The 18,462-nt window shown below is 36.1% G+C and overlaps 1 protein-coding gene across 1 annotated transcript in view; it reads left to right on the forward strand.

Moving 5' to 3' along the window:
- The first annotated feature begins 6,048 nt into the window (after nucleotides 1-6,048).
- NEK10 (NIMA related kinase 10) overlaps nucleotides 6,049-18,462 on the forward strand; it is a 91,754-nt gene continuing 79,340 nt past the window's right edge. The window contains 15 exon segments of the mRNA XM_025895402.2: nucleotides 6,049-6,122; nucleotides 6,441-6,501; nucleotides 7,582-7,712; nucleotides 8,986-9,070; nucleotides 9,694-9,735; nucleotides 10,056-10,134; nucleotides 10,475-10,500; nucleotides 10,502-10,543; nucleotides 11,594-11,673; nucleotides 12,708-12,726; nucleotides 12,728-12,798; nucleotides 14,230-14,454; nucleotides 14,954-15,093; nucleotides 15,872-15,933; nucleotides 18,009-18,086. Of these exon segments, the coding sequence (XP_025751187.2) occupies nucleotides 6,049-6,122; nucleotides 6,441-6,501; nucleotides 7,582-7,712; nucleotides 8,986-9,070; nucleotides 9,694-9,735; nucleotides 10,056-10,134; nucleotides 10,475-10,500; nucleotides 10,502-10,543; nucleotides 11,594-11,673; nucleotides 12,708-12,726; nucleotides 12,728-12,798; nucleotides 14,230-14,454; nucleotides 14,954-15,093; nucleotides 15,872-15,933; nucleotides 18,009-18,086 (1,215 nt within the window).

An 18,462-nucleotide genomic window follows, 5' to 3' on the forward strand; every position in this document is an offset into this window, starting at 1 on the left:
GAAGGGGGAAGGAAGGGCAGTGTCTCCATCCCTCCCCCATTCCACTTGATGACGTATTCCTCAGCCCTGCACCTTTGCCAGCTCTGAGCGTTCAGGAGGCATTAGACAACCTCTCGTGATTCACAGAGGCTCCAAGTCATAGCGGTGTAATTCCCCATAAAGGTCTGACCGGTAGCAAGGGCGGAGAGGATGAACTTCACAGAGCTACGTGTTTTTCTTGAGTTGATACTGAGCTGCTCACTAGACCTCAGAAATCTGGGGTTTTTTCTTCCCCCCTCTACCCCCTCCACCCCCCCATCTGTGAACTGCAGATTAACAGGGTGGATTTAGGCAGACTACAGATAAAAGTTATGCTGTGGAAAACAGCCCAGAGACTGACACTGCGTGAGGTCAGGAATCTGAGAACAGGCCTGTCCATTTATGGCTCCACTGGAACTGAGGTGGTGCAGAGAGAAGACAAAAAATCCAATCAAACCCAAACCAGCAGAAACTTGAGTACTCTTATTTGTTAGGAAAGCAGGAACCTTACACTGGATTCTAGTTAATCTTTAGAGAATCCCCAAAGGAGTTATTAAATAAAATTTCTGATAAATATATATGCATGTGAAAGTTGTCATATACAGCAAACACAGATTTCCATATTGATTCAGTCAATAAAATGAAAGAAATACTCTTCAAACATTGTCTTTATGGGTTCTTCAGTACAATTTCCTAGACACAGACTGTGACTGGTGGGGATCTATTTGTCTGACTGCTGTGTTCTCTGAGAACAAGAGGGGAAGACATCCAGACTTCCCTTTGTTTCCATCAGACAAGAGAGGGAAAGTACCTTTTGGTAACTTTTCATCATCTTTGATGCTTCCTTTGCCATCACTTTGACCATATTTGGAATCAGTTTCTATTTTGACAGTAATATATTGATAAATGCTCTTTTAAGGAGTGAATTTTCATCTGACCTTCATCTGACCCAGTTTATGGTATTAGATACATTCCTGTCTAGCGACAGCATCAAAAGTCTTACTAAAGCCAAGATATAACATATTACTGTTTCTTTATCCACCTTAAGCCAGTTATCTTGTGTATGATTAGATAGTGGAACTCAGCCACTGGAGTGATTAAGGAAGGAGTTCAAGGGTAAATCCATCAACTAGTTGGCTTACAAACTGTCCATATCCAGTAGTTATTGCTAATAAAGATTATAAAGAATGTGAGATGTCTTTTTGAAGAGAACGTTACACTGTAGTTGTTGTTGGTAGATATAGCCTCCAACATGTCTTTGTGTTCTTGTTTATTTTGGGGTTTGTTTTCACCTTCTGAAGCTTATGTGTTTAAGTCATCTGAGATGGATACTGAATTGGGCCACAGATCAAGTCTGGGATAATTCCTTTGTCTCCTGTTTCTCATCATGTGGATTCTTTCATTTCTGACAGGATTCTTGGAGCATTTCTTGTCCTATCCTGCATTCCAGTGCTATCAGAATGCATCTCCCTTCCTATGTAATTAAATGAACATAACTAATTACATGTAATTATCCCCAGTTAAAATAAATTAATTAATATTGCTCTCATTGTTTTAAATGGAATGAAATAAGACTGTAAAGACATTTTCCTTTTAATGTGTTTCTGTTCTTTTAAAGAGTTGTCTGAACCCGTTTTTTTTCTGGCACAGCCTAAGCGAGTGTTGTTTGGTTTGTTTCTTACACATTACTCGTGGCTGGCTTAATAGCAGGGGGATAGTTATGAGGATAGTGAATAGCCTGGCTTCACGGAAATTTCTACTGGCATGAGTAAAGAAGAAACAGAGGGGTGGGAACTTATCCAGTAACTTCAAGTCAAATAAGTGTGAGAATAGTTAAGGAATATTTAATGTCTGTTTTCTCTCAGGTTTTTGGCTGACAGAATGAAAAGAGGGGGTTATTTCCTTTTGTCTACCCCTCACTCAGGGTGTGGTGCTAATATACCCACCTGATTTAATGACTGAGGAAAGAGACTTTCTGCTCTTCTCTCGATTTACACCTGTGCCTTCCTGCCAGTCAGCAGAGATACTCATCAGGCTACTGTAACAGTGAATTAAAATGGTAGAAGAGTTACTATACTTGAAGGGAGGCATATTGTTCCCTTTCTCTAAATTGGCTCAGGTTGGGTCACATCAGCTGAAGAAGAGGACAGTGGCTGAGGCTGGGAAGGAAAGGGGAAAGCTGTTTTCATCAGCAGGTGGCTGTTAATGAATGGGTTTAATCTCTGCAGTAAAGCTGAAGGGCACAGCACTTTAAGCTGCATGGATAAATGCTCCTTTCTGGATGTTGCCCCTGCCCTTGTACAGCAGAAGTACTTGGAGACAAGCTGCAAGGTCATAAGGGTTAAAATAGGAGAGTTTATTCATAACCTGAATCAGGTTTCCCAGTCCAGGGAGCTGTGCATCTATGGTGATGCTCTGCTGACAGACCAGAGAGATCTGTCTCTATGAAATAGAGGTAACACCAGGGTGAGTTCTCAGGGCTGGGTGAGGGTTCTACCCTTGAGTGAACTACATCCCTTCATTTTCAGGCAGCAGTGCAGGGAATTTGACTTGATGTTTGTGAGGTTCAATTTTGTATAGAGACTTCTGGATCTGTAATGGCAATGGACCTTAAAAATATTAGTCAGCTGTTCCTCTGTTTCATCTTTACCAAGGTACAGTAAACAGCAAAAGCATTGGACTGGCAGCCCTAAAGCAAGGTTGGTCTGCAGCTGCAAAATGTAAATAATCACAGACTTAACAATTTTGGATTAAATCCTAGCCATACTGGGAATCCTGCTGTTTGTGGTTTAGAGGTTTAACCCAAGGGTTACTTTTTTTCGTGGGATGCTGAAAATTTTAAAAATTTAACTCTGTTTTCTCGTGGACAAGTTGTTTGTGTGTGGTTTTGTTTGGTAGTTCTTTAATTGGTTGAAATCTGTTCTTTGTGAAAACGTACTCGTGATCAAGTTGACAGTTCGTGTGTTTCACACTTTTTCCTACTGTACAAATGTGAGGTGCTTATTGCATCGTGTCATGCCTCGATAATGTCCCAAATAGACTGGTGTACTGGGGAGATGATATAAGAACATCATTAAAACAATACATGGAAATTCTCACGAGGACTCCTAACCATGCTTAACAGTGTACGTGTTTTCTCTTAACTTTTAATGCTCTTGAAGCAGAGGAAATAAATGCTTTGAGCTAGCTGCATTTGGGTTAATCTGAACTCAAGAATTTTGTCTACTGTTAGATTCTGTTTATATTCAGTCCTTGGTAATAATTGGTGACACAGAAGTGTTCTGAGGTGTTTTTTAATAACCTTGTTGAGTAGATGCATGGGAGAGAGAGAGAGATTTCTTGTAGATCCAGATCAATCGTTCTTTATGTGGGGACTAGTGGTAGGATAAAGGCTTGTTCAGAAGACTAGAAATGAATGAACTGGGCTTACAGACCACTTCCCAGAGTGATTTTATACAGTGCATGAGTTCATACTGTCAGCAGTTGCAGTTTGGGTACTTCTGTGATGCAAAATTCTATAGTTGGAAAAAACATGTTCATTTGGGAAGGAGCAGCTTCTTTGTGGTAGTTTACAAATGCTTTTATTTCCTGACTGGTTTTCTTCTTCTTCTTTTCAATGCTTTTGTTCCTGACTGGTTTTCTTCTTCTTTACCTTTATGAGGAAGAGGAATAAAAATCAGTAATAGAAGAATTCTACACTGCAGGAGGCTGTCATGTTTCATATGGAAAATTATATTAAAGAGACACCAAAGGCAACATCCGAACGGTCTGTATTTAGCGAATAGTAAAATGGGTAGAAAGGATGAGATAGTGGAATTATATCCTCATTTTTTAAATTGGAAATGCTCTACCAATGTTACAGCTGTATCCAGTTCTCTAGGATAATTTTACAAACTCAGTCTGTTCCTGACCATCCTTTTTTTTTCTTCACTGAGAACAGGATCTGCATCAATATAATTACTTTTGTGGCAGCATGAGATTCCCCTTGAATATACTCTTTCTGTATCTTTCTGTCTCTTTCTAGGGCTTTATAAGATTTTCAGTGAACAAATGTATGCTGTGCCAGCGACTAGCTGAGGGCTTTTGTGGGAAGTCAGACCTACATGTATGCTTGACTGCAGGAATTTAATACATGGTAACGGCCAATTGAACTCTGCTTGTCTGTGGAAATAAGCTGTGTGTCCCACTGCAAGGAATGCGGACACTATTGGAATAAGGCATTCAGCTGAGATTCAGAAGACCTTGTTCTAAACTACTGAAAATTTCTGTTATTCTTTGGCAGACTGATTGTAGATTCATAGAATGGTTTGGAGTGGAAGGGGCCTCAAGATCATCTAGTTCCAAGTCTACATGTCTGGTTGCTCACAGTCCTGTCTGACCTGACCTTGAACACTTCCAGAGACGAAGCATCCACTACTTCTCTGGGCAACCTGTTCCAGTGCCTCACCACCCTCACAGTAAAGAATTTCTTCCTAAGATCTAATCTAAACCTATTCTCTTTCAGTTTAAAGCCATCACCCTTTGTCTTATCATTACACACCCTTATAAAAAGTCCCTCTCCTGCTCTCTTGTACTTTAGGTACTGGAAGGCTGCTCTAATGTCTCAAGCCTTCTCACCTCCAGGCTGAACAACTCCAACTTTGTCAGCCTATCTTCACAGAAGAAGTGCTCCAGCCCTCCGATATAAAAGCCCGGATTTGAGCTACAAGCTCATCGAAGGGGTTTTACTTTGAAAATATACAAGGCTCCAAAAGTACACTTGCTGGATCTATTAAAAGGGCCTTCAGTTCTTTTAATTCCTTGAGAGAGTGCTTGGGAGAAGACACTGCACACGTTTCTCAGGAGGTCAAACACACTTTTACTGGCAATCTTTGGACAATAAGGGAACTTGGCAAAAATTTAAAGGGCAACATTCAACCAAAACAGAACATTCCACAAAGCATTGACTTAGTACATGCTAACTCATACAACTTAGCAAAATCCAACCCATCTGGCTTTCAGTTAATCTCCTTTCTTGACACTTGGGTAAGAGAAGAAGAAGTAAAAAAAGAGAGAGAAGAAGAGAGAATTATAGCCACCACCCCCTATCCAGCATAGATCCAGCTACCAGTAGTCCAGGAGATGGCAGGACTGCGACCATGTGATGGCCACATGGTGTTGGTTTTATCTGCTCAGGCCTCCTGTGGCCACCCACAGCAGGTGGGACTTCTGGTGTGACAGCCATTCTGGGGCTGGGTTAGGGGCTCCAGGGAGTGTGGTATTGGGCAGTGCTCCAGGGCTGCCCAAGGAGGCTCGAAGGGGTGGGGTGTGGAATGGACACCACTTCACCTTTGTGAAATTTGACCTGTCCCTTCTGCCCCTCCCCCCCCAGTTGGTCTGAGACAATAATAATATAATAATCCAGTATCTCACACTCTGATCATCATCATAGCCCCCCTCTGCACTCACTCCAACTGGTCCATGTCATTCTTCTGCCAGGGGCCCCAGAGCTGGATGCAGTACCCCAGGTGGGGTTTCCCGGGAGCAGAGTGGAGGGGGAGAATCACCTCTTTTGACTTGCTGTATGCATCTCATTTATTTGTAAGATACCTCCTTTTTCTACCCTTGGTTCAACTTGTTTATTTGGATGATAAAACTGTTATATTCTCTGTTGTCTGGACAACAGCTTGTTTTTGACAACCTTGATGTTAGCCTGTGAGCACTGCTGTGACATAAATAGCCAATCCATGGTGAGAAATAATGGTAATAAGATGAAAGAAGAGGAAAAATCCTAATAAAAATACATGTAATAGCAAGACAGCCAGTATTATCTCCCCATGTGTTAATATCTGGAATTCTAAAGGATATCCTGATATAATGCCCAAGGTTTCATGCTGAGAAAATGGTAAAGCTGGGGGTTTTTTTTAAGTTCTATCAGTTGGTTCTGTAAGTAAACATGTGTTCCTTTTGCTGCAATGATATAATTCTTTGTATCTACTTTATTTTTAAGGAAATGAGTTTTTAGCCACATAATGATAATCGTGATACACAATGCCTGATCAGGACAAAAAGTTGAGGAGCACAGAAAAAACAACAGACAAAAAACCTCATGGGATCTCTATGAGGTATAGTATCTGATGTTTTACTTTGAACTTCAGCAAGACTCGCGTGGAATTTGCACTGGCTGCCAAAGCAGAATGTTTTAATTTGAAATGCAATGTAAACATGACAACTGTTACTCTGGTCACAAAGTTTATTTACACCTTTGTTGATTTAAGTCATTCTGGAGAATTTGTAAATTCACAAAATGGGGACACTAGGCAACACCAGAAAACTTTATTTTCTGCCAGTAGCGTTGTTGCTTGTTGACCTTCCTTACTCTTATGGAAATACTTTTATGTAACTATTAGCACATGTCTTTATGCTATCGTGTTTTTTCCTAGGGATTATTCTGACCTGAAAAAACTTCAGTCTCTCTTGAATGTTCGGTCAAGGAACCAACAGGTATTTTTCAATAACTGTTATTAAACATGCTTTAGAATTCTAATTAATGGTGATTATGGTTTGTGGCATATACTTAGAACATCGTGTTCTATTATGATTAAACTTTTTTTTCCAATGTTAGACCTACTGTGTGGGACAAATCCCATTTTGAACGGGTAAAAGAATGAAACTGCTCCTCTTCTCATCTTACTACACCATATCTTTTTTATTTTAATGAGAAAAAATAACTTCATTTTGTATCTTGAGCAGGTTTTATGCAGCTGTTGTTGCATATAGTCAAGTAGTCTAACAGATTTGTTCTCCTCCGTGCCCTGCCACAATGTCACAAGAAGGTAGGCTTAGAGATGTGTAAGTTACAACAGAGGGGAGAGTGTTAAAGAATATAAAATAAGATCAGCATTTTAACCAGAAACAGTTTGTCTTTGGAGAATAACACTTCAGCTAAAAATATTCGAAGCATAAATATCAATGCATGAAACTTACAGGACACACTAAAGTCTCCTTAACCTCAACTCAGTGAAGCTTGTATTTACCATTTGAAGCAAAGAAAACCAACATGTGATGGAAAAACACCATCAGGGTGTGTGTCTTCGGAATGCCAGAACATTTTTTCCCTTTCTATTCTGTAAAAAGATATGACAAAATGCCTTAAGGATTCATCTGCGTGAGGTAGGAGTTGTGCACTTTCTACGTGGTTGGAATTGCTTCTGAGCCAAAAGCTGAGACATGTGAATTCTGCAACCTAAAATAAATGTGAAGGCTGTCCAATTGTAGAATTGGGACAGGTAAGGAGCATAGATAATGAGCGTGTGTTGCATATTTTGTTGAGTTTTGCTATTATAAATTTTAAAAGACACCATTCTTCACATTTTGTTTATGTACTTGTTTTCCGGTCTAGCTTTGCGTCAGTTTTCTGCCACCTCAGTTTTGTTTTGAAGGGGTTGTGCGTATTTTATGATGGGAAGTTATAGGTCTGAAGTTCAAGTCAGAACTTGAGAAAAGGTACTTTTGCTGGATAATATTCTCATAAAACTTAAAATGCAGTGTTTGCCTAATGATGACTATCCCTTTCCTCCTTAGCTTCCAGCTATATATTTTGAAAGTGTTCAATCCAGTGTGACAAGAGCTCGTAAAAATGTGAAAAGCAAGGAACAAGAACCCAGTGGTCAATGGCAAGAATCAACAGAAGCTGCTGAGCTTGAAAAATTTAGGTAAAAATAAAAAAAAGCTAATATGATGGCACACTTGTTTCTCTGAGTATCTTTATATTCTTGTATCTAAAGCTTATTGAGGTGTTGAAGGCATTTATATTTGTACTTATGTTTATTACTTATATTTTGATATTAACCCAGTATTTGAGATACGAATGATGTATTTTTAACTTTCTAAACCTAACTGTGAATGTTTCTGCCTTTGTAAGTTTCAAACACTTACTCCCACTCAACAGAGTATGCTGTATGACTGTCCACCATGGCAATATCTTCAGGTCACTTTAAAACCTGGCCTGCAAATTTTGCACACAGGTATATGGTTGCTGTTTTTATTCCATGAAAGTTTTGTGCTGTTCGGAAGATGCCAATTATGGAATCATAATGAAAAATAGTATTTCTTGAGGCAGAATATTGGCAGAGGGGCTGAGATTTTGTTAGCATCTATTTGTAAAACATTTATTTTTATCAAAGTATTTTTAGCTATTGGCATAATTCCGAACTGCAAATGATAAAATAGGAAGAGAACTGACGTGTCCCATAAACTTCTTCTGTTTCTTGGAAATTTATCCAAACAAGTTCTATCCTCTCAGTTAAAACAACAACAAAAACACACAGCAAAGATGTCTAATTTTGGGTTTATTTTAAATAGTAAGATGGGGTTATATACCTTCAACAGACAATGGAAACTGTGATTCTGTTACTGGTATTTTATGCAGGATTACTGCCCCTGGGTGCTTTGTGCAAATCTGCAAATTTGATTGTGTTTTCTGCCAAGCCTTGTGCTGGAGAACTGTATGGAGGAATATAAAGGGGGAAGTTCTATGTGGAAATACAATCCTATTTCAAGAACATTTGAACTATAGCTATTTTTGGTTCTATGGCCTACGTGTTTTTACATAACTGTGTTTTGTGCACTGAAGTTTGCTGTGTGGTTTCTCTCTTATTTCTGCCTTTTTGGGCCTTGATCCAAACACTTAAAGTATCTTTATATCAAAGCACACTCGATTTGTTCTTAGAGATAAGCATGTACTTTCCCACATCGGTTCAGTGATAATAAGTGATGACTGGCAGTGCTCATATAATGAAATAAATTTATTTATAGCTGCTTCTAGGGTTGAATATTAACAGTATTAAAAGTTCTATGATATAGTATGTTGAACAGTTGTTGTAGCTCACTAATCTTCTAGTCAATTGATTCCCGAATCAAACTGTTTTATTTGTTTAAACACTATTTTATTGAATTTGGTTAATGTTTTGAATATTTCTTTTACAGGGAGTGGGTTATTCAAGCTCCCTCCACCCATTTTCTTAGAGTATTGATCTGCCTGAGATTATTAATAAGGGATCCATGCTATCAGGTCAGTATGTCAAAATATTGTTTCTTGCTTGGATAGGAGAATGCATATAAGCATCATGCATATAAACTGTGTTGGTGCTTATGTATAAAGACATTTGTTCTTATGAATGCATACTTATTATATGTATGTGCCAATATTTCTGTATGTGAAGATGTGATTTGTAAACAAACAGATTCCAAGAGTGATTTTGCACTGTTACTGCATAACTTGCTCTGGTATTTCTTATGTAGCATCTGTTGTTGCTAACCCTAACAAAGAAACTGTAAATCTCCCAACAGATGAATGGGTCATTCCACTGAGCCCTAGGCTCTGTACTTGACTTTACCATATAAATATGTAAAATTGCCATAATGTAATAAGTGAAGTAAACTGAAAGCCACAGTTTTAAAACCTTTAAAATTTCACTTCTGTGTTTTTATCTACTTATTTTAAGTAATTCTTAACTCTGAAGGTGCTAAGCATTTCAAGCGTCCATTGACTTTGACCACTGGAGTCAGAATTTCTCAATAAACAAACAAAGTTTGTTTTCAGGACAAACCAACCATTTATGTTCTAGTGTTCTCTTTTTCTGGTATTTTCCATATTTTGACTGATTTTTAATTTTTTTTTCCATCTTCCTGTAGGAAATGCTTCACAGCTTGGGTGGAATTGAAAATCTAGCTCAGGTACCTCATATACCCTTGCCCATTATGTTTGCATGTCAGTTTATTATGTTTAGAACGAAATACACTGCAAAAAGCAGTGTCCATATATTCCTGGTTTATGGAACACAGTCCAGTACTCTGCACATAAGCAGTTGGTGTGGTCTTTTTCATTAGTGTACAAAACTGTACAAAGCATCTGTCCTTATATACTATTGCATTACAGAACGTTTTTTCATGAGACAGATGCACCACCTACAGACTATTTCTGTGCATAACATTCTGGGTTTATGAAGTCTTAAAACTTTTTTTACTGGTATTCTTTATTTTTTCTCTTCTTGTAGTATATGGAAACAGTAGCAAATAACTGTCTTAATTACATAGAGGAGCAGCATAATGTAGACAAGTTGGTCAACATGACATGTAAGTGTTATAGCTGATAACAGATGTGATAAGGCTACTTACAACTTTTTGTGTGAGGCTTAAAATGTTGAGAATACTTGAGGTGGTCATTAAGTAAGATACTACTAGAATCATTGTAGGTATCAGCACACAAATAAAAACTGAAATTCCTGTGGAAAAATATATTTTGTTTTTCTACGTTTAAGTATTTTAGAAATTATTACCTCTTTATGCATTGAACTGGCAGAGTAAAATTAACTAGTCATGATTCAAAGAACTTGTGCAGTATTTTGCTTTATCTAGTAAAATGAAAATATTAAGTGGTAAAGATTCAATTTATTTAACTTCTTTTCTTCCATAGACATTTTCCAAAAGCTTGCTGCTGTTAAAAAATCAAAGAGAATGGGTCATAGCAAGTGGAGCACATAAAGTAAGTGCTTTATAAAATTGCTAATTATATGCAATTAGCTACTTAATGGAATGACTTATGCTTTTCAGATTTGATTTAGGTGGGATTAAATTCCTTACCTTGTCAAGCTTGTAAAGTGAAATAATCTCTGTGTTTGAGAGATATACTAGTAATATCATAAAAATAATTTCTTCTGTGTAAGTTAATTGGTCTGATACATGGTTATTGGTTGTTTGAGATAAATTTAAATGTTTGGACTAAACTCTTTCATATAAAAATTGGTACTCATGTTTACACTGTCCTGAGCTACACGTTACTATGATACAAATAGTTTTACATAATTTTAAAATATAAATATATTTTAGTTATTTTTTATAACAAATTCTGCTATGATTTTTCACTTGTGAGGTATTCTAAATAGAATAGTGTCAAGCTAGACAGTGACAACCCAGGCATAATGCTATACATTACCATTAGTCTAAGGATCTGTATTTACCATTGCTGATTTGTGGCTAAACTGAGAAACAGTAGAGATTGAAATAATTTTAACTCAAATTTCATGATTTCATCATGCTACAGAAAAACATAGGCAATTCTGATTAGATAATATCAGACAACCTGTTTTTAGAGAATCTAGACAAATATGAAGTTTACTTTAGATTTAAATCATGAACAGAAATACAGAAAGGGCCTTAAATTACTGTGCTGTTTAAATATAAGCTATATATTAACGGTTTGCTTCAGGAGGCGTTATTTAGAGTTCTGAAATGTCTTACACAGAAACTAATTTTTACAATGGTCAAAGTTGGACAGATGCTTTAGCAGTCAAAAGATACGCTAATTGCAGTTTGAGAAGAAATGTCCCTACTTGTCCTAAAAATAGGTGTATTCTAAGACTTTAAATGTTTATTTAAGTGTACTTTGAATGTACCTAAGACTTTTAACATACTGTGAAAGGATTTGGTATCTTAATTTTTACTTTTCAATAAATATTTCTATATGTGTTTTGAGTTGTAAAAGAAAATATTATACTTTATGTTTACTTACCTTGTTTCATGTTTTATTTTCCAGACCTCAGTAAATTTGTTATCTGCCCGAGACAGCAATGTCCTTTTGGGTGCCCTCCTTGCTCTGATTAGCCTAGCAGAAAGGTAGGTTCAACTTCATGTGCTGTAATTAATGTTTTCTCTTGACACAATATTGAAACTGCTGTTTATGTGGAAGAGTTTTTTTTTTTTTCCAAAATGAATCTTTGTTTTGTGGAAATCTATGAAATGTTCTTAATTTTCTACTGAAGCATTAGAAACTAAGTAGAAACTTTGGTCCTTGCAGCAGACTTCTTGTTCATGTGGAGAACTCTGCATGACTGGAGTCATAGGATCTCTCTTTGAGATTCTTATGCAGGGTTCTGGAATTCCTACTGACTTTCTGCATATAAAACTCTTTTGTCCTGAGGTTAATCTAACAGTGCCTCACAATAATCAGGTATAATATTGTTCAGTGGAGTAAATAATAAAAGCATGCACTCAAATCTATGTATATGTACCCTTCTTTCATGAATTAGTGTTTAAATAAAGATAACACTTTTATCCTGAGGTGGAGGAGAAAAAAAGGAAAAGAAAGATAGAGCATCTTTCATCTGTAGTAGTTCTATAGAAAAAAAGATGCTTCTTCTACATCGTTGTTCTGTTGTCTTCCAGACTTCCCAAAATTCTTGCAATCTGATCCAGTTTAATTTTTTTTAAAATGTCCATATTAATTTAAATGATATTACACATACATTTTCAACTTCCATTTAAGTTTCTTCACTGAATTAAATGTGTTACATTTGGACTAGGCAAGAAAGTGTTTGGAGTATATTACAAATGTTCATGGAAATTGTGGTTGTTTCTAAAAATGTACCTCATTTGTTAAATTTCTAGTAAGAAACAAAATACATTTGTGTCTTTACTTTTATGCATTTACATTTACTTTTTTTCTACTGGTAAAATTGGAAATTTTTGAACTGTTACTCTTCACCCAATGTATATTTGTGGCTTTAAGTATTTGTGTGCACAATATGATATTATTAATTAAGACTTGATTAAAAAAAATTAATCAAATGTATAAGGAGAAAAACTAAAGAGCAATGCATGTTTTTCATATAATTTCATCCAATATAAATGCCAGGAATAATCATTTGTAGTCTAGAATGTAGGGAGAAGATAAATAAGTGAGCTCACCATTGTTGAGAACTTGCTGGTGATATTACATGAATACAATTTTCTCTCTAAAAGGTGAGACTTGGTTTGTGGATTAATTGTGTTAAAATATATTTTGACTTTTTCATTTAGGGGCACGTTTATTTAGAGGAATTAGATAATGTGCCACTTTAATTTACCCAGGACACTGAAATATCTGTGTATTTTCAGTCAGATATTGATATAACAAAATCTTTTCCAGTAGTTCCGCTGTAAGCAATCTGCTCTCTCTCCCTTAGTGGCCTCCAGTGCAGTCCAAATGAGTTGCAATGTTACAATAAAGTGATAGCAGTCACTTTTCTTGCTGTGTCTCCTCTTTGCTCATGGCAGACCTGAGTGGTTGGATGGAAAGCATGCTGAACTCTGACAGTCCCTGGGATGCCCAATATAAACTAGTAAAATTGCAAGAGCTGTAGCTGCTGTAGTTTATGCCAGGGGCTGGGTCAGACCCAACATCCTTTCATTAAGAACTCTTTAAGTGTAAAAACTCTTTAAGTGTCCTTTCATCTCAGCTAAGACTGCTAGCTGAGCATCACATATCTGTATTTCAGTAAAAGACCAAAAGACTTTCAAATTTGATAATGTGTGACCAGATTTAAAATTCTGAAGAGATTTTTAAAATTTCATGCTTAATTATTTTGCACATATAATTTATTTTATATATTACTAAGGATAAAGAAATTGAATATATCAAGAGATTTTATTTAGTTTGTGGGTTTGAAAACTATTTAGATTATATGTTAACCAAATGTTGGATATAAAAACTAGAATTTGAATGTACACAGAAAGCTGATGAAGTTCATTGCTAGTTAAGGATAATTTTAAATTTAGTTATGAACCTGAATTCATATGTTTCATCAAACACATGTGCACCTTTCTTGCTTTTAATGAAAATAGGTATCCTTAAGCATATTTTCTGTGGGAATTCCACCTAAATTGAAGTGAAATTAAGAAAATCTTGTATGAGCCTTTTAAAGGATATGTCCAATCACTTTTCTAAACATAATGTTCAAACCATACTAGAGAAGAATCACGCTTATTTCTGTTATCTGTGGAACTAGGTTATGTGAGTTCCACAAATGGACTTTCCAAGTTCATGCAGTTGGTGCTATTTGCAGTACTAATGCCATTAACAAGAAGGTGGTACCATGGATGACTGCAGTCCACCTGGTCACCTCCCATCCTGGCTGTATATGCCTGGTTGCCTATGCTGACAGTCATACTCAATGTAAATATAATTTCATCCTTTGTGAAAATTTGGACCATTGTCTTCTTTTTTTTTGTTAAACAATGACTTTAACCAATTTGCAATGACTATAAGACATTTTCTTTAACTTCTTTTTTTTTATAGGAGACCTCTGTTTTTTCTTAAACTTTTGATGTGATTTTTTTTCCCCTTTGATATCTGACAATACAAAGTAATTATGGAGTTATTGTTAAAATTTCTTGCTAATTTTGTTTTTTTAGGCTCACAGCAGAGTTGCTACGACTCCTTTGTGCAGAGTCATGAGTCAAGGAACAAGTAAAAATATATGAAGGAGTTCCAGTCTTGCTCAGTTTACTCCATTCTGATCATATCAAACTTCTGTGGAGTATAGTTTGGATTCTGGTACAGGTTTGTGAAGATCCTGAGATTAGTGTGGAAATTCAGATTTGGGGTGGAATCAAGCAGCTCCATCATATATTACAGGGGTAGGTTTTCAGTCCTCAACTTCATGGCAATTGTATGAGACTGTTTGATATTTTAAGATATATTTGACCAAGCCCTGTTTCATTAAATAGCATCTTTGGTTTGTTCAGCTTTGTATGATGCCTGCAGAATTTAAAAGGCTTTTTAGAACATAATGAGTGAGTAATATTTTTTTTCAGCTTTTCGTGTTTCATTGTCATCCTTCAGGTGGTTTTCATATTTGTGGCGTATAAACTAAATAACGAATAAATCATAAATATGTCATTACTGTCTACTTAGTTTCCCAGTTAATTAGACACCTATTTAGTGAGCTAGAATTGTGAATATAATTGATGAACATGGTAAAGGAGTTTTCTGCTTAAAGGCTTATTTGCTTTTTCAAAGTGTATTAGCTAATCTAGTGAAAAAAATACAAATTTTCAGAACTTCAGAAATGGTTAACAAAGACATATTAAGACACTTATAATTTGATTTTTGTTTTGTTTTGTTTTTTTCTTCCAGGGAAAGAAATCTTTTTTCTGATCACTCTTCAGTTAGAAGTTTATCTAGTGCAAATGCAGCAGGGACAATCCAGGATCTTCATTTGTCAAATGATTTGAGTCCTGAGTAGATGCAAAAAAATACTTTTTCACTTCAGGCGGGTAGGTTTATAAGGTCTAATCCACTGTTATGTCTTTATGTACATTTACACAAAAGGATTCAAAATATTTCAAAATTGTAAATTTTATACGTGCTTTAGAGAGTAGGAGCACCAAGTCAGATGTATTTATTTCCATATGTGCAATACCACCACTTATTTTCAAAAAGCATACTTTTGTTAGAAAGAAGCAAAGCATGAAGTATTAAGTATAGGGGAATTAGATATATTTTTCACCTGTAAAAACATCTTGTATATATAATTTTGGGTTTACCCTGAGATTATTTTTATTTGATCATGTTTTCCCCTCTATTCAAATTTGCTATGGTAGATCAATCATGAATTGATTATGATGGAACTCTGTTTCAAAGTGGTATTCTAAAGACTACCAGTCAGGTTAGGATTCCTCAGTAGTTATGGAGCAAATTCCTTTTAAAGGAGATTTCTCAATAGGAAGCTAACTTCCCATTCTGAAAGCCTTCTGGAGGATCATGTCTTTTTCCAATCACTATAGAAGGACAATGCAAAGTATCCTTACTAGAATTACATAAATGTTACCTCTGAAGAGTTGGCAATGTGAAATAAATCTGGTATCCAATCTTCCTGTCTTTATCTTGACCCATGCATTTTTCCATCCTATTTTCTCCCTCTGTCCCATTAAAGAGGGGGAGTGAATGAGCAACTAGATGAGCATTTGGCCCTTTGCTAAGGTTAACCCACCATATTATCCAAATATATGTATGAATCTGGCCCTAAATGTTACATCTGAATTTTTATTCTAGCTTGTTGTGCTGCGATTACTGAGCTGGTGCTCAATGAGACTAATGCTTACCAAATTGTACAGGTAGGAAGGGAAGATTTTATTCACTTAAGTAAGGTACTATAGTTTATAATTTCAATTAATTGTTGTTGTTCGCTATCATAATTTAAGAGATTGCAAAATATGCCTTTCTATAACTTTAGTTTTTCTGTTTCTTTATAGAGTTACACACAGAGACATAGGCACAAAGGTATCAAAATAAATGTCTGGTTGTCTGGAAGAATAAACAGCATTATTCAGACAAGTTTCATTTTGGTTGGCATCTCTTGCTGTGCTTTTTCATATTCTTAACAGGATAGTAAATAAGAGTAGTCACAGAATTAACTGAGAAATGCAAATTCTGAATTACATGAAGTTTATTAAAGCAAACTATGCAGCTTAAAATTGACATGTTATTTCACATCAATTTATCTTCTCTTAAGGGTGTCGTATTTCTGAGATAACTTCCTGGCATTCCATCTCCAGGGGTAAACCATTCTTAAAATCCCTGATTGTATTCCAGACCTAGTCAAAGATAAAAGTAATTAGAACATAAATAGCAATGAAAACCTGTAGCCAGCTCTTACACTCTGAATGTTAACTCAGTGATCAAAGCCTTCAACTTAGCCTAAAACCCAACTAGAAGTATTCCTCAAGGAACTGAGGATCCTTAAATATGACCAGGAAATAAGTTTGTGTATATTTCAAAACTATTGGTTAGCAGGAAAGGAATGAAAGTAAGCCTAGAAAAAATATTTTCTATGATTCTTAAGCACTAAAATCATCAATAAACAATTTAGACAACTTTTTATCTGAACAATGTAACTACATACATTTTAGGCTGACTTTGATTTCATCAAAATAGAATATCACTTGCTTAAATTAAATGATTTTAACATAGAGGTTTTCTGTGTTGCTCTCACAATGCATGGTAACTGTAGTCAGTAAATTTCTTAAAAATTGATGGTACAATGTGCAGCCTGGGAAAAGATGTTTCAAACTTAACTTCTCCTACTCATTCTGTTAAGACACTGACTTCTCCATTTGTCAAAACACCAGCCAACAATTCCTCTCTCAGATCAGGACATACCTTCAAGCATGTTCATTTCCATTGGAGTTCCACCGTACAACAGCCACTGTAATTTAAAATCCTTCTTCTTTCTCGGTGCTAATACAACTTTGAGAGTTGCATGGGGAACAAGATGAAGGAACTCACTTGGGGTTAAAAACAGAGGAAGAAGATTTGCAGCTCATTCACTTATGTGCCGAGGAAGTCGATCTAAGTGACCTCTAAAGGTTTATACCGTTTAGTGTCAAAGGACTCTTGGTTCAGGCATTTGGGAACCTTTTGCTTCTGCTGTAATTGCCTTCTACCCATCTGTCTTGTCTCCTTGCCTCAACTTACAGCCTTGGTAGCAGTCTGCAGTAATTCTGGTAGCAGATAGAATGTGCTTATGATTCAATGGCTCTATTGCACCATCTAAAACCTTAGCTTAAGTCTACCTTCATGAACAGTTGAAGAAAACATGAAAAAAACTGCAACAGAGCCTCAGCGGAGCTGGCGCATATTTCCTTCAACTTTGCTAGAGAGGAGTTTTCAACAGGGAGCTTATCAAGTAATTGGGAGCAATACTCTTAACTAAATGAACCAGTACCCATCTATCAGACCAACACAGTGGATACATTAAAGGAGGACACATGGTTGTATGAAAATGGAAGCTGAAATCAGTATGGTTTTCACAAAATCCTGCTGAAGGCACAGATTCCTCAGGCTATCACTTTTGGTGTTTCTCCAGTTTGTATTTATTGAGACTGGATTTTTAGTTCCTGACAATGCAGAATATTCACATGGTGACAGGAGATCTGTTGCTGCAATTTCTTTCACCTCCAGAGATGGAAGCATTGCTTCATTATCCGTTCAAAAGCTCTCTTTGCAGTATCAGTTTAAATGGAACAGTGATTTAATTCTTTTGTAGATTTAAGTAATTTGAACTTATATTTTAGATGTTGAGAACTTGTCTATTGGTATTAGCTTCTGATTTATCTGAAGCAACACTGATTCTTATTGGTGGTTTCTGTGCAAAGGAGCATTATTAATATTGACCTTTCTCTGTTTCTAGGCAAATGGAATATATACAATAGCAAAGCTGATTTTACCCAACAAAGAAAGGAATGCTGAAAAAGCCAGTTTATTACAGGTAACTGTAATTATTATGATTGGACATTGAAAGCCCCAAACAGTTCCTGAGAACTTTTTGTGAATTGAAGTTTATTTTATAGTGAAAAAAAAAGTCATACTTAAAGGGGAAACCCCCTCCACCAAAACAAACCCAGGAATAACAAATGGCCCACAAACTAAAAGTTAAATTGTGCTTCAGTTTCTGGTTTTCTGTTCTGATTTACTTTGTTTCTAAAACCTTATATAGTGTAAAGGAAAGTGAATATTTTTCTTGTGATAGTCTTTCCTCCAGTTTTTCAGGTTGCCCAGCATCAGATCTTCTTTGTAGTGCCTTAATTGTCATTGAAACTCACTGTAAATTTGACACTGTACTAATATCTGTTTATTTCTGGAGC

Source organism: Manacus vitellinus, unplaced genomic scaffold (assembly GCF_001715985.3).
Source record: "Manacus vitellinus isolate BGI_N305 unplaced genomic scaffold, ASM171598v3 scaffold_3_pilon, whole genome shotgun sequence".
In the NCBI taxonomy this organism is placed as follows: Eukaryota; Metazoa; Chordata; class Aves; order Passeriformes; family Pipridae; genus Manacus; species Manacus vitellinus.